At 34.5% G+C, this 16,443-nt stretch overlaps 1 protein-coding gene across 1 annotated transcript in view; it reads right to left on the bottom strand.

The window, feature by feature from the left end:
- Positions 1 to 1,878: 1,878 nt before the first annotated feature.
- The window catches only part of PABIR3 (PABIR family member 3), a 37,734-nt gene continuing 23,169 nt past the window's right edge, over positions 1,879 to 16,443 (bottom strand). The window contains 8 exon segments of the mRNA XM_075999295.1: positions 1,879 to 2,029; positions 2,588 to 2,684; positions 5,150 to 5,155; positions 5,759 to 5,814; positions 6,391 to 6,479; positions 6,865 to 6,957; positions 8,268 to 8,322; positions 8,425 to 8,468. Coding sequence (XP_075855410.1) covers positions 1,879 to 2,029; positions 2,588 to 2,684; positions 5,150 to 5,155; positions 5,759 to 5,814; positions 6,391 to 6,479; positions 6,865 to 6,957; positions 8,268 to 8,322; positions 8,425 to 8,468 — 591 coding nt within the window.

Here is a 16,443-nt window from a genome sequence, read left to right as displayed (position 1 = left end):
CCTGTAATCCTAGCTCTCTGGGAGGCCGAGGCGGGCGGATTGCTCAAGGTCAGGAGTTCAAAACCAGCCTGAGCAAGAGCGAGACCCCGTCTCTACTATAAATAGAAAGAAATTAATTGGCCAACTGATATATATATAAAAAAAATTAGCCGGGCATGGTGGCGCATGCCTGTAGTCCCAGCTACCCGGGAGGCTGAGGCAGAAGGATCACTCGAGCCCAGGAGTTTGAGGTTGCTGTGAGCTAGGCTGACGCCACGGCACTCACTCTAGCCTGGGCAACAAAGCGAGACTCTGTCTCAAAAAAAAAAAAAAAAAAAAAAAAAAGTTCCTTATACAACTGAGTAGTAGTCTCACCTCTATTGTTTACTTTCTTCATCCTCATTCTTTGTATTTGAACATCCTGCAAAACTTTTTGTCTGTCAATGATCTATAATCTCATCAAGAAACATCACTGCAAGCGTACCTCATTCCATGAGGGCCCCCTTATATGTTCACGATTGGCCTACTAAAGGTCTAACAAGTAAAGAAGCTGAGTAACAAGGCAATACTTATAGTTCACTTGTTCTTAGCCAATTTACAGAATCCTGTCCTAGTTTCAGGAGACCTTCATGATCCTAGTCATCTTATAAATATTCAGTTTCATCTATTCATAACTGAATAGACTGTTTGCCCATATATATACCCATTCTGATCAATTCCATCAGGGCCACTGTCAAAAAATTCTTATTGTCACAGTCTTTTTCCCATGTGGGAGCATACCTATATTAGATTTCCATCATTCTGATTATTTCCAACAACAAGAAAAAAACATTTTATAAATATTTTAGATAACTGTTCCTGTTTCATTAGCTGAGGCAATTTAAACCATTCTCAACTTCATTTCATGAGGATACATTTCTATTTTTCACAATGCTAATACTACCCCCAATTACTTAAAGCACTTTATTTAAATTTAAAATTTTAATACATGATTTTTCCTATTAAAAAAAAACCCTTAAGACTTTTGAATAGAAAATTGGGGTTTAAATAAACATTTATAGACCTGAGGGAACAATTGGAAGCACATGATTCTTGCAGAAAAGCCCTAATGTATTAAGCCTGTATTTAATCAAATCAGTAGTCATGATAATGAATAAAAGATAATTCATAAAAATGTAAAAGACCACAATTTATCAACATTGTCTTTTTTCCACACTTAATTAGAATACAGAATTGATCAGGGTTAATCAGGTTGAGTACAAACTGAGTGAAGCCCCAATTACACATTATTTTCTTTCTATTCAATTATCTTTTATTGGTCTTGCTCTTTCCCTACCTACTCCTTTCCAATAAATTAAACGTCCAAGGATTCATGTGCAAAATAGGCAATCCTTGGATCAGAATGGTATAACTAGCTCAGTGTTAAAAACTACTTTTGATAGGTGACTTTTCTTTACCAAGTGGAAACTTGCAATTGCTGAACATATTGTTAAAAGCTAGCATGACATTAAATACATAATTTTTTAAAAATCATTTTACCTTGTTGGTTAATTGAACAATTATAGTTCATCAGAATTATTTTCATCCTATTATTTTAAAAAGTGAAAATGCAGCATTTTCTAGACATTAGCAGTTTAGAGATATACAATTGTATCTTCCGCATAGCTCTTATTTGGACAACATCTTTGAAAATATTACTACATTGAATTTAAGGGCATATACAAGAATTAGACATACAAGTTCTATAGATAAACAGAATTTTAGGAAATTGAAGAAAAAAAGATAAATGGGAAATAGATCTAAATTATACCGCACAATTCTTTTATTGTTCTAACTTGGTTTGTTTTTGGGTGTGCATGTGTGTTTTTCTGTTGGTGAAAAAATCTTGGGATGGGTAAATCATTTAGTTGAAAGCTCATCTACTATTATAAATGGAGAACCAGTATCAGAAGGTGACACAGGAGAGTTTGTGACAGTGCTGATTTAATCTGGTAAATCATCAGACGATCCAGCACCGCTATTGTTTCTGTGAAGAGTGTCTGAGGATAGACTAGAAGAGAATGCCACTCATTGATAACAGAATTCAAGAGATCTGTCTGTACACTCTGCTTTGTGTACATATGAAAGCAAAACACATGACGCAAACAACTGACCCTAGTCACAAAAGCGGTTTCACAAGAGCTATACAACAAAACCAACAGCAACAATAAATAGAAATCCATTCCTATTTCCCATTTTTATTATTAACACTAGTATGCTTTCTTAGGCATACTTTTCAATAATACTCTCAACCTGACAAAATAGACAAAAATCCAAGGTAGAAAAGTTGGGTAGAAGATAACTTTTTCCAGGGATGCATTTTTAGGTATTCCTCTAATACTTCTTAATCTAATACCAAAACCTCACAAAATGTGTCCACCATATATTGTCATGCACATGTTAGAGAAAAGAACTAAACTTGATAGTATCCATTTGGGACATTAGTTTTATAACTTCTAAAGATATTTAATGATGTACCATACTTCTGAATATATACACTAGCCAAAGTAGACTTAAAAACCAAGTGAAAATGGCCAGTAAATGTCTAAAACCTCATGTTAATACTCACCACATATTTTTTTCTGACAATTGGAAAGTATCAGAAGAAAGCATGTTGGTTGTGCCTTGGAAAAACCTCTTTGGCTGATATTCAAGTGCCATTTCACCTATGACAAAATAGCAGAGTCAAGGTAGATATGTTTTATTTAACATGTTTATTAGGCTTTTAATTACAAAAGTAATACTTATTCTTTGCAATGAATTTATAAAATATGGACAAACAAAGAAAAATATTTTAAGTCACTGTTATCCAGAGATAACCATTGTTTAGTAATTCACATGTGTGTGTATATACATAATTGTTTTTTAAACAAAATTGGGTTTGTACTGGATATAATGATATTTAATCTATTTTTTGTTTTTAATGATTATCATTTTCTTAAATTATTAACTAAATTCTACAACATGATTTTACATAGCTATATAGTGCAGCTGTTTAATGACTTTAATCTCATTTCTTATTTAAAACCTGTAGGTTGTTACTATCTTATTTTGCTAACCATACACAATGAACTAAATAGATAAATTCTTTTATAGTACACAATGAACAAAATAAATCTATTTTAGAGATTAAGGAGAAATATCTCTCAAAAAACTGCATTCCTATAATTTTTGCCTTGAAGTGAATGTTAAAATCTCTACAATGTTTCACATTCATGTGATAACTATATCTGGACGTGAGAAAAACTGATGTTCAAGCCCATAACTTCTAGGGTAGAATATTTTTTTAATAATAAAATGCTAAGGTCACCATTACAAAGTATCCCTAAAGATAGATATTCCATAGATCTTCCTTAGGAATGTAATCACGGCTCATAAAGCTCAAAAGCAGTCTAGTAGTCTGTCCCTTGCCAGATCATACTTATGACACTATGGAAAAACTACCCATCTCTCCTTTTTGGTTTAAATTGAAAACATGACAAATCAAAACAAATTCCTCATAAAAGAAAATTAAGTTTGTCTGTGCTAAAACCAGCATTACTTGTAAAATGATGTTTACAGCTGCCCAATGTCTCCAGATTTCTTAGAATTCCCACGTGAAGTCTCATTTGCTCTTGCTTATTCCTAATGGAAGTAACTGTTCCTTATCACTATAAAATATGCCTTCATACACTGGGGACTGTAAGCTTGATCTCATAATCTCCTCCACTTTACTGAGTCCTCATTCTCTTTAGCTTTTCCGCCCTCAAGATCTCTATTTTATTATTATACCATCTTTCCCCTACATTTCATTTGTATTAATGGAATCCAAATAGACTATAGTTTGTTGTTCCCCAAATATGAATATTCATATTTCAAAATATTTAAATAAAATTAGGTTTCTGTTTATCTGTTATTACATTTGGCTAGATGAACGTTCACCAAATTTGTATAGGGTATGCTTGGAAGGGTATGACTTAAAATATAGACTATGTGGTATACACAGAATTCACTTTGGAATTCCCTCAGGCACGCCTCAAAGAAATAAGGTGGTTGTCCTCCAGAGCAGCTGAAAACCAGGTACAAGAGGCTTGTGTGAGACATGACACATCTACTAAGATATGGGGCAGAAACCATGTCTATTATGTCAAAATTGAACTGTAAAAACAATTTTTTAAATCATAAATTCTAAGAAAAATCTAGATGCTTTCAATATAATAAAATATTTTATATATAAATATCTTAAAAGGAAAACTATTTTAATTTGGTAAAACACTATCTTCAATTTAAGCACACTTTATTTTAAATGACTCCAACTTCTCAACAGCTGATAGAGTTAAATATTTTCTCAACACTAGCCTAAACTTCACAGCACAGGCAAAACACCCTTAAGCTTAGTCACTGATGCGTTTTCATAAAACAATGTGCTCAGTTTGGAAAAGAGTAGGCCTGGCATGGTGGCTCACGCCTGTAATCCTAGCACTCTGGGAGGCCAAAGCAGGCGGATGGCTCAAGGTCAGGAGTTCGAAACCAGCCTGAGCAAGAGCAAGATCCTGTCTCTACTAAAATAGAAAGGAATTAATTGGAACAACTAAAAATATATAGAAAAAACTAGTTGGGCTTGGTGGTGCATGCTTGTAGTCCCAGCTACTTGGGAGGCTGAGGCAGAAGGCTTGCTTGAGCCCAGGAGTTTGAGGTTGCTGTGAGCTAGGCTGATACCACGGCACTCTAGCCCGGACAACAGAATGAGACTCTGTCTCCAAAAAAAAAGTAAAAGAAAAAGAGTGTTTTCCAGAATTTATCTAGTCTTAGTCTTAGAATACAAAAGGTACATGCTAAGTTAGGTATGTTGTTAGGAAGATGCCATTAATCAATTCAAAATACATAGAACATTGAAGTATATTTCAGTTTTTTTCCCTATAGTTTTGCTCTTCTTCTTCCTCTTCCCCTCCATGTTAATGGATTTTCACAAGCATACATTTTTAAGTTCAATCTCCTTTCCTATTTACCCATCCCTCTCTCCTCACTGCAGCTAAACTTTGTACTAAATATGTAATTCAATAGTGGTCTTTCAAAAGGAAGAAGAGAATAGCTTAATAAGGTAGCATTGAGAAATGGGATGCAGAACTGTAGGGATTAAAAAAAAAAAAACACTTCTCTTCTTTCCACTGCTGTTTTATTACTGAAAAATACCACTTCTGTTCTTTCCACTGCAATTTATTACTGAGTAGGTTGGTCACTTTCCATTTATTCAACCAAAAATAACCTCCATAAAGAAGCTAAACAAAGAACATACACCTTCGTATATATTTTTAGTGTTATAGGCAGATCTAATTTGTATCAACCTATTCACCTGGTATCTGCGTGTGTGTGTGTGTGTGTGTGTGTGTTTCAGGTGGTGGGGCAGAGGTTGAAATTCAGCAAAATACTTGATGACTAACTCTATTTATTTGTTCATTCATTCATTTCCTATCTTGTTTCAGAAAGTATTTAAGATAGCTTGGTAAACTATATAATGAAAATCATAATAGCCAACTAACTGGAATTAAATTTCTCAATTCACATTTATATAGCACTTTATGGTTTTAAAATATCTTCATACATATTTCCATATGGGTAAAATGAAAGGTCTCTAGTAACTTATCAAATATATTTTAAATAAATAAATCCTTTAAAATGACTTTTTGTATAACACTTGATTTTAGATATTATATAAAGGTAATTTAAAGTTATATTTATTTCTGCTGATAGATAAAAGTACCTTTTCTTTTTCCAAGGATACTTGGTCTAAGACTGTTGGTAGGGCTTTGACTTCTTCTAAAATAAAATCATCATGATCATTATAAGAAGAAATTTTCAAAAAAAATCAGTAATAATTCCTTATAACAGATCTAAGGACATATACAAAAAGAAGACTCTGTAAAGGACACAATATCACATTGTTTTACTGCTTTTCTCTATATACGGGTAAAAACAGGAATACCTCAGGAACAAACTGTTTTCTAATTCATAAGGATTCAGGATTTTGAATCCTATAGTCTAGAAGGACCCACATTCCTGGCTGGGACTTGCCTTGAATCAAGATGACTGTCATGGATGAAGCTGTTTTAAGTTCTAGAGACAGCTCTGATCCTTACCAACAAACTTGGTCAAAGGAAGATTATGTTCAAGTAGGGTTAAGGAATTACTGAATTCTTCATATGTTCTCACAAGTTCTTATTTACTTGGTTTTATAAATATACAAAATGATAAACCCAAACAATGAAATTTTAATTTCACCAAAAATAAATCACTTCTTTGGTTGTCACAGAACCTGCAGCTATAATTTCTTTTTAAGTTTCTAAAATCCTTATTTTATCAGCAATTTGGTATTTTCATACAACATAAACTTACATTGTAAATTGTCGTGAAGGACTGGGAATAGGACTTGGAGGCAAACCGGTGCAACTCACACAAGTTTGTAAAGATGGAGAAAAACATTGCTAAAACCAAATTGGAACAGACGTTTTAAAACTGCAACTTCTTTCAGAAAGCAGATCATTGCTTTCCTAGGGTGGGGCAGGAGTAGTGGGGAGAGAGATCGAGGTGCAAAAGATCACAAGAAAATTGTTTAGAGTATGGGTACTGTTCTATAGCTTGATTAGGATTGTACACAATTACCAAAATTATTAATAATCTAACTGTATACTTCAAAGTTGGTGAATTTTGTTAAATGTAAATATTTTAAGAAATGAAAAAGGGGGAAAACTATCACTTAGAATCAGATACGCTATTGCAAAATATATCCCCCAAAAGATTTGGGTGGGTGACCACTAATGTTTTCTAAATATTTCAAGGGACGTAGACTTTTAGGCACTCCTTTCTTACCTTCCCAGTCCCTCTGGTGGGAGAAGCCGCTGGGGATACCGGAATTGAATCAACGCACTCTAGGGAGGATGATCCCTCTAGATCATTGTCATTCTGTGTAAGCAGAAAGCAGTGTACAATTGTGGCAGCAATTGCTTACTAATCAAGTACTTAGGGAGATAGCTGTTGCATGGGGAAGAGAGTCCTTAGTGCTGAATCACTGGCCATACCTTGGCGAGGCCCTCTCACTATCCCAAATCAAGAAGGGAACCCAAGATTCACTTCAATAAGGAAAGGAACAATTTGTGTTTTGGGGAAGAGAGCTATATGGAAATTGAGGGGCTTCCCAGGACCCCAGAAAGATCCAGAATGTGAGAACTCAATATTGAGCAATACATACGATATATACAAACCCTAAATATGGACTTTTAAATTGGCTCTTTTCTTCTCCAAAACACAAGCTAAGTTAAACTTGTATGTTACATGTTCCTCTCCTCCTCCTAACAACTCACAGATTCTCTTACTGACTAATATCAACAGCTACAGTAATTAGAATTGGGCCAGTTAAGAGACTCCAACAGCATCTGTTAATTGTATTAGCACCAAAACATGAAAAGTGACAGGCTCCAGAGGTTATCTACTCATTCTTTAGGACCTACTCCAAAATCAGGGATAGCTGCCCATCTAAAGGCACTGAAGACTCAAAGGAAAATAAAATGTCATTGTTTCTACTAATGACCCATTTCCTTATCTAATAACTCCCAAATCTGGAAATTGACATTAACCAGGATCTCTCCTACTCAAATTTCAGCTCAATTCTTGTTTTTTCATCATTATCTGAGATGTCCATGGAACAGAACACCAAACATAATTCAACTACCACAACTAAGTAACCACAATGTATACAGACATTAAAAAATATTAACAAGAGATGTAACTAAATTCTAAATATGTTTAAATTAAAGTTTGTATATTAAAATGTTAGTGGGGATATATATGTTACAGGAATAAAAATGCATTATTTTTCCAGTAAACCCTTGTCTGTGGTTTAAAACTCTAATATATAGTTAATAAATTATGTAGAAGGGTATGAAATCATTTATTGTTGTCATCTAAGCATTTTAACCAGCACAGCTGAACTTTTTTTAGGCCTACTAGGACAGACAGTAAGCTGGTCCACAACAGCCGTGGTTTTGTATCAGACAACTATTTACTTTGAATCTTACTTTCAAACAATGATAGTTATTTTTATGAGTAAATCATAAACTATTTAAGAGCAATAAAAAATTATTTATGCATCAGATACAATTTTAGTTTCTAATAGAGCTTAGATTTACAGAAATGACAACAAAACTAGGTATGGCAACACTAAAAGTCAGTAAAAATTTTAAATTTTCTATAAAATTGAAGTGTTAATACCATACCAGGTTCAAACTTTCGTCCCAAGATTGACTTATCTGTAGTGCAGCTTGTACCTCCCTATGAAAGAAAGGAAATCAGTCCCGCAGTTTGCTATTTGAAAGAAAAGATATAACTGAATATACAAATTGTCAGAATAGTAATTCAAAGTACAGTACTCACCGTTCATGCATTGTTTCTCTATTTATCAAATCCATGCCTTCTTCCTGTAAAGGTGGGAAAATGAGAATAAACTAAAAACCCAGTTCCTATAGTTTTGTAACGTTTGATTTAATTTGTATGTATCATTATTTTTATTCATTGTGCTATAAAAGAGTAAAGAATAAACAAATCTTTAAACAAGTGTCTGGCTCTCTACCCTTTATTGCTGTACAAATTACCACACCAAAGATCTATCACTTATGCATTCCAGTACATTAGATATGCAGGAACTGATTAGATGAAAAACTTTGTACCTTTCTTCATTCAAAAGAAGAAAACATCAGCCATTTAAAATTATATGATTTCCCTACCATTAATACCATGATATTAATAAATATTATAGTCTACAACAAATTATCAGTATGAGTTTGCTTAAGTAAATGATGAAACAAATATAACTTAAATCTAGTCACTGACATCAAAAAACATGGATTACATATTAAGTGGAAGAAAAACAGATCCCATTTATATAAAATTGTAATAGAGGTATTCAGAAGGATGTTTACCAAAAAATTAACAGTGGCTATCAAGGAATAGTAAGATTTGGAGCAAATTGTTCTTTCTTTCTTTGTACTTTACTATATTATTTGACTTTTTATAATATTCAAGTATCACTTTCACATAAGTAGTTATTTTTAAAAATAACCCACATATGGAAAGACATCCTAAATGTTATATTAAGATGATAATTCTACCCAAAGTGATCTACAGATACAATGCAACCCCTACCAAAAACTCCAGGGGCACTGTTTTGCAGAGATAGAAGAATTTTAGGATGGTCTAAAATTCATATGGAATATCAAGGGACCCTGAGTAGCCAAAACAATCTTGAAAAAGAAGAACAAAGTTGGAGGACTCACACTTCCTAATTTCAAAACTTCTTATAAAGCTATAGTAATCAAAACAGTGTGGTGCTGGCATAAGAACAGACATATAGACCAATGAAGTAGAATAGAGAGCTCAGATATAAACCCTCACATATATGGTCAAATGATTTGCAACAAGAATGCCAAGAGCCCAAGACCATACAATGGGGAAAGAACAGTTTTTCAACAAATAATATTGAGAAAACTGGACGTTTACAGATATTAAGAATGAAGTTGAACCCTTTCCTTATTTCATATGCAAAAATTAACTCAATATGGATAAAAGATTTTAACTTAAAAGGTAAAACTATAAAACTCTTAGAAGAAAACATAGGATTAAACATTCATGACATTGGATTTGACAATGATTTCTTGGATATGATACCAAAAGCACAGGCAACAAGATAAAAATAGATAAACTGGTTTTCATCAAAATTAAAGAACTTTTGTGCATCAAAAGACACTATCAAAAGAGTGAAATGACAACCTGAGAATTGGAGAAGAAATGTGTAAATCATGCATCTGGTAAGGGATTAATATCCAGAATAAAGAACTCCTACAACTCAACAACAACAACAAACCAAACAAACTGGTTAAAGTATGAGCAATGGGCTTAAATAAACGTTTCTCCTAAGATGACATACAAATGGCCAAAAAGCACATGAAAAATGCTCAACATCATTAGTCATTAGGGAAATACAAACCCAAACCACCATAAGACACCACTTCACATCTATTACAATAGCGATTATTTTTAAATGATGGAAAATAACAAAGGTTGGTGAGAATGGGGAGAAATTGGAACCCTTAGATATTAGTAGGAATAAAAAATGGTGTAGACTCTGTGGAAAATAGTTTGGCAGTTCCTCAAAAAGTTAAACATAGGATTACCAAAGGATCCAGCAATTTTATTTCTAGGTATACACTAAAAAGAACTGAAAGCAAGGATTTCAAACAGATTCTTGTACACTAATGTTCATAGCAGCATTATTCACAATAGCTAATGGCTATTACATTATTTGCAATAGCCATTATTCGCAATAGCTAAACCCAAGTGTCCATCAACAGATTAATGGATTAAAAATGTGGTATAAATTAGGCATAGTGACGCATGCTTATAGTCCCAGCTACTTGGGAGGCTGAGGCAGGTGGATCAATTGAGCCCAGGAGTTTGAAACCAGCATGGACAACAGAGCAAGACCCCATGTTAAAAAAATTGTGGTACATCCCTATGATGAAATATTGTTTAGCCATAAAAAGAAATGATGTTCTGACACATGTTACAACATGGATGAATCTTTAAAATATGTTAAGTAAAATAAGCCAGACTCAAAAGAACAAATATTGTACAATTCTACTCATATGAGGTACCAAGAATGATCAAATCTGTAGAGATAGAAAGTAGAATAGAGGTTATGGGGGGTAGTAGTAAGAATGGGGAGTTACTATTTAACGAGTACAAAGTTTCTGTTTGGGATGATGAAAATGTTCTGGAAATACAGAGTGGTAATGGTTGCCCAACATTGTAAATGTACTAATATCACTAATTGTACTTTTAAAAATGGTTAAAATGCAAAGAAATTAAAGTACCTAGGAATATACTTAACCAAGGACGTAAAAGACCTCTACGGGGAGAGCTATGAAACACTGAGGAAGGAAATAGCAGAGGATGTAAACAGATGGAAATCCATACCATGCTCATGGGTCGGCAGACTCAACATCATTAAAATATCTATACTACCCAAACTGATCTACAGATTCAATGCAATACCTATTAAAATCCCATCAGCATTCTTCACAGATATAGAAAAAATAATTTTACGCTTCGTATGGAACCAAAGAAGACCCCGAATATCAAAAGCAATTCTTGGCAACGAAAACCAAATGGGAGGTATTAATATGCCAGATATCAAACTATACTACAAAGCTGTAGTAATTAAAACAATCTGGTATTGGCACAAAAATAGGAATATTGACCAGTGGAACAGATCTGAGAATCCTGATATAAAACCATTCTCATATAGCCATCTAATCTTTGACAAAGCAGACAAAAACATACACTGGGGAAAAGAATCCCTTTTCAATAAATAGTGCTGGGAAAACTGGATAGCCATTTGTAGAAGGCTAAAGCAGGACCCACACCTTTCACCTCTCACAAAAATCAACTCACGCTGGATAACAGACTTAAACCTAAGGTATGAAACTATTAGAATTCTAGAGGAAAATGTTGGAAACACTCTCCTAGACATCAGCCTAGGCAAAGAGTTTATGAAGAAAGTCCCCAAAGGCAATCATAGCAACAACAACAATAAATAAATGGGACATGATGAAACTAAAAAGCTTCTGCACAGCCAAAGAAACAGTCATGAAAATAAACAGATAACCTACAGAATGGGAGAAAATGTTTGCATCCTACGCATCTGATAAGGGGCTGATAACTAGAATATACTTAGAACTCACGAAAATCAGAAGAAAAAATCAAATAACCCTATTAAAAAGTGGGCAAAGGACTTGAACAGAAACTTTTCTAAAGAAGACAGAAGAATGGCCAACAAACATATGAAAAAATGCTCAACATCTCTAATCATCAGGGAAATGCAAATCAAAACCACAATGAGATATCACTTAACTCCAGTGAGAATGGCCTTTATCAAAGAGACTCCAAACAATAAATCTTGGCATGTATGCGGAGAGAAAGGAACACTCTTACACTGCTGGTGGGACTGCAAACTAGTTCAACCTCTGTGGAAAGCAATATGGAGATACCTTAAAGGGATACAAGTGGATCTACCATTTGATCCAGCAATCCCATTACTGGGCATCTACCCAAAAGATCCAATGACACTCTACAAAAAGACACCTGCACTCGAGTGTTTATAGCAGCACAATTCATAATTGCAAGGCTGTGGAAACAGCCCAAGTGCCCATCAAGCTAAGAATGGATTAACAAAATGTGGTATATGTATACCATGGAGTACTATTCAGCTCTAAGAAACAATGGTGATATAGCACATCTTATATTTTCCTGGTTAGAGCTGGAACTCATACTACTAAGTGAAGTATCCCAAAAATGGAAAAACAAGCACCACATATACTCACCAGCAAACTGGTATTAACTGAGCAGCACCTAAGTGGACACATAGATACTACAGTAATAGGGTATAGGGCAGGTGGGAGGGGGTGGGTATATACATACATAATGAGTGAGATGTGCACCATCTGGGGGATGGTCATGCTGGAAACTTAGACTTGTGGGGGGAGGGGGAAAAGGGCATTTATTGAAACCTTAAAATTTGTACCCCCATAATATGTCGAAATAAAAAAATATAAATAAAAAATAAATAAATAAAAATGGTTAAAATGATAAAAAAATCAAATCAAAAAGAATAACCACAGTCCACATTCATTCTGGCATTCTTAAGAATATATTCCATACATAATAAAGTATGTAGGGTAGTATATGGCAAATATGGTGTTAAATATTGTGGGAAACATGAAATAAGCAGATGAGTCTTCCCTAAAGAGGCCTAGAATCATACTTGAAAGCCATACTTTATATACCATGAAGTCAGTGCTCTCCAAAGTATGCATGAACATAGCCTAGGGGGTACACACACGATGATCCACTGAGAAACAGAAAGGAAAAATAGAAACACACATATTCTCTCTCTCTCTATAAACACACACACACACATATATGTGTCTAAGACAGTAAGAAATGAAGACTTACTGATATTAGATATACAGATTGACACAGGTGCCCTCACTTGGCCCATAGGTTCCAAAGATCTTGTAAGGGAAGAACATTTGGTCAGGGGACGCTTGATCTGATTACAACTAATAGCAGTTTACCCGTACCAAGTTAGGTAGATTTACGGATATATTATCTAGTTTTAACTAAAACAATCTCCACAAAATGGACAAGTGCCTTAACAAGATTCCTACAAGGAAACCTGAGACAGAAGATGCTAGTAATGCAAGTTGAAGCAAATATCAGGAAAAAGGCAAAGGTGAAACTTGTGCTACTCCTAGCACAGCTCATCATCTGCCACTTTACTGCGAAAACACAATTCTGAGCTACTCTGACCTCTCAAGGAGCTAACTAAAATAATTTTAAATCTTCAAGACTATTGGAAATATGAATTCATATTCACTCTCAATAATGATCTATAGTTAGTAAAATGTTAAATTTTATAGAAACACCATTTCATCTTTATCTCATCCTGTGTATATTTCTATTTTATATATATTCTGATTCATATAATAGCACAGTGGGATCTATCCAAAATGTATAAATAAATAAAGTATATGTATATTGGAGGCATGTGTTCAAACATTTTTTTACTGATATGTAATAAAAAGCATTTAAAGATTGTAGTTTATAATATAAACAATAAATGTTTGGGGTAGTACATAACAGAAGAGTGGTGTGAGTTATGTGAAAGAATTAAAATTTGACCTAGGCCTTCAAAGATGTTTAGAATCTGGACAAGCAGTGGGTGGAGGGAAGGGTATTTCAAGCAGAAGAAACCATATGAACAAAATTAGCCTAAATTTAGCCAAACAGAACTGAGTCAAATCCCATCTCTATAACTTACTACCTGTGCAACCTTAGGCAAGTGACATAACCTGAGCCTCAGTTTCTTCATCTCTGTGAAGATTATAATAATAATGATAATGAGGGGGTTATACAGTTCTCATCATAGTGCCTGGCACATAGTAAGTGCTCAACACATAGCAGCTATTCTTCTTATTACTCAATAGGTAATGGGAAGCCATCATAATGTTTTGTGCAGGAGAGAAAAAGGTGAAAATAATGTTTCAGAAAAGTTACATTGGTGTTGACTGTAGAAGTTAGATTAAATTGAGAGAAAGAGGAAATCTATTAGGATACTATTTCAGTAATCTGGACCGCGGGACAGAAGAAAGAAGTGGCAGTAACCAAGAAGATGTTGTCAAGGAAGAATTTTTATTTTATTTTATTTTTTTGAGACAGAGTCTCACTTTGTTGCCCAGGCTAGTGTGAGTGCCATGGCGTCAGCCTAGCTCACAGCAACCTCAAACTCCTGGGCTCAAGCAATCCCTGACTCAGCCTCCCAAGTAGCTGGGACTACAGGCATGTGCCACCATGCCCAGCTAATTTTTTCTATATATATTAGTTGGCCAATTAATTTCTTTCAATTTATAGTAGAGACAGGGCCTCGCTCTTGCTCAGGCTGGTTTTGAACTCCTGAACTTGAGCAATCCGCCCGCCTCGGCCTCCCAGAGAGCTAGGATTACAGGCATGAGCCACTGTGCCCAGCCTTCAAGGAAGAATTAATAGGATTGGAAGCCTAATTGGATACAGTAGAAAAAAATAGGAGGAACTGAAGATGAACCTAGAGCTTTGAGTCTTAAAAATTGTGTGACAATGGCTATTTTGATACCATTACAGAAAATAAGGGAAATTGAGAAAGGTAATTTAAGAAGATAATCAGTCTTTTAAAACAATAGAATAACAGTTGATCTTTCAGCAAAATGTAATTGTTAATATAGTTCTTCCATTTAGTATTTATGTAGCTGTTTCCCTCTAGTGAGAAGTTTGAAATATTTTGTAATTCATTCAATCAACAAGAACAAATTTTCCTGGAAATAACACAGAATTTTGCTTACTATTTCTCCAATCGAATTGGGAGAAATATTAAGCCTCAATAGCCAACATCAGCTATTGAGGGTTGTTAGTAAAAAGGTATTGACTGTTTTTCATTTATGTCTCACCTATTTCCAAAATGAATTTGAGATAACTTATAACAAAATAAGATTGCTAAAATAAAGATAAAAGATCAAGAGCCTTGTAAGTGCCAGGAGCAAAGAGTATCACATACTAGAAACCTAAAGAGAGTTACTGCACTTGAACATTAAAGTTAGCTTTCACTTTTATAGTATGCAGGTAGAAATGGATACAGTAAGTTATCAGCTTTTGTTCTCTGAAAGAGACTATGCCTGAAAGATTTGAGTTGCCAAGAGAGGACCTGCACAGTACTCAATAAATGCTTTTTGAAAGAATGAAAACATTTTGTACACTAAGATCAAATTAAATTTCTTTTATAACAAGGTAGTTTTTTCCCTTAAAGAACTTGTCTTCATAAAAGAGACTAGGTACTTATTAGGTTCCAAAGAAAATTCAAAAACATATCACAAAAATCTAATTTCAGGGATGTACTAGACTAGAAAATGGGGATAAAGTCTGTACAATAGTCTGTGAAACCTGGCCAGCAGAAGAAAAAAGCTCATAGACACAGATGATATTTAAATTGTACCTATCATGAGCATGACCTGTACTCCAGCTGGTGTAATCTGTTTTAAATGGTTCCATGTCATAAAGTTCCCTTACATTTGTATCTAATCTCAATTTAATTTGTACAAACTAGGTAAGATAAAATGAAACCTGTAATGCGTGTTGCTACAGTTTACGTTTGTATGGCTGGACGCTGTGGCTCACGCCTATAATCCTAGCACTCTGGGAGGCCGAGGCTGGAGGATTGCTCAAGGTCAGGAGTTCCAAACCAGCCTGAGCAAGAGTGAGACCCCGTCTCTACTAAAAATAGAAAGAAATTAATTGGCCCCAGCTACTCAGGAGGCTGAGGCAGAAGGATTGCTTGAGCCCAGGAGTTTGAGGTTGCTCTGAGCTAGGCTGATGCCACGACACTCTAACCTGGGTGACAGAGCGAGACTCTGTCTAAAAAAAAAAAAAAAAAAAAAAAATGAAGTTTACATTTGTAAAAATACAAATACAAGGAATGCTAGAAATGCAGAGGTAGTACATAAGAAGAGAAACTTTTAATTGATTTTACTTAAGATACTTATTGGGTACCAATGATTTTATACCCTGTTTAGCAAATCAGGAAATAAATGTAAAGTTATGTAACAAAATATGTGAGCAAACTGTTATGGGTTGAGTTGTGTCCCTGAAAATTCATATGTTGCAGTCCTAACCCCCAGTGATCTCTCAGAATGTGACTTTATTTGGAGATAGGGTCTTTGCAGAGGTAATCACATTAGGTTGAGGTAATTAGAGTGCACCCTAATCCAACTTATAAAAAAGGGAGATTTGGAAACAGACACTACGCGGGGA

Source organism: Microcebus murinus, chromosome X (genome assembly GCF_040939455.1).
Source record: "Microcebus murinus isolate Inina chromosome X, M.murinus_Inina_mat1.0, whole genome shotgun sequence".
NCBI classification, from domain to species: Eukaryota; Metazoa; Chordata; class Mammalia; order Primates; family Cheirogaleidae; genus Microcebus; species Microcebus murinus.
Note: the sequence above shows the minus strand (reverse complement) of the source record. Positions and strands in the feature narration are given on the sequence as shown.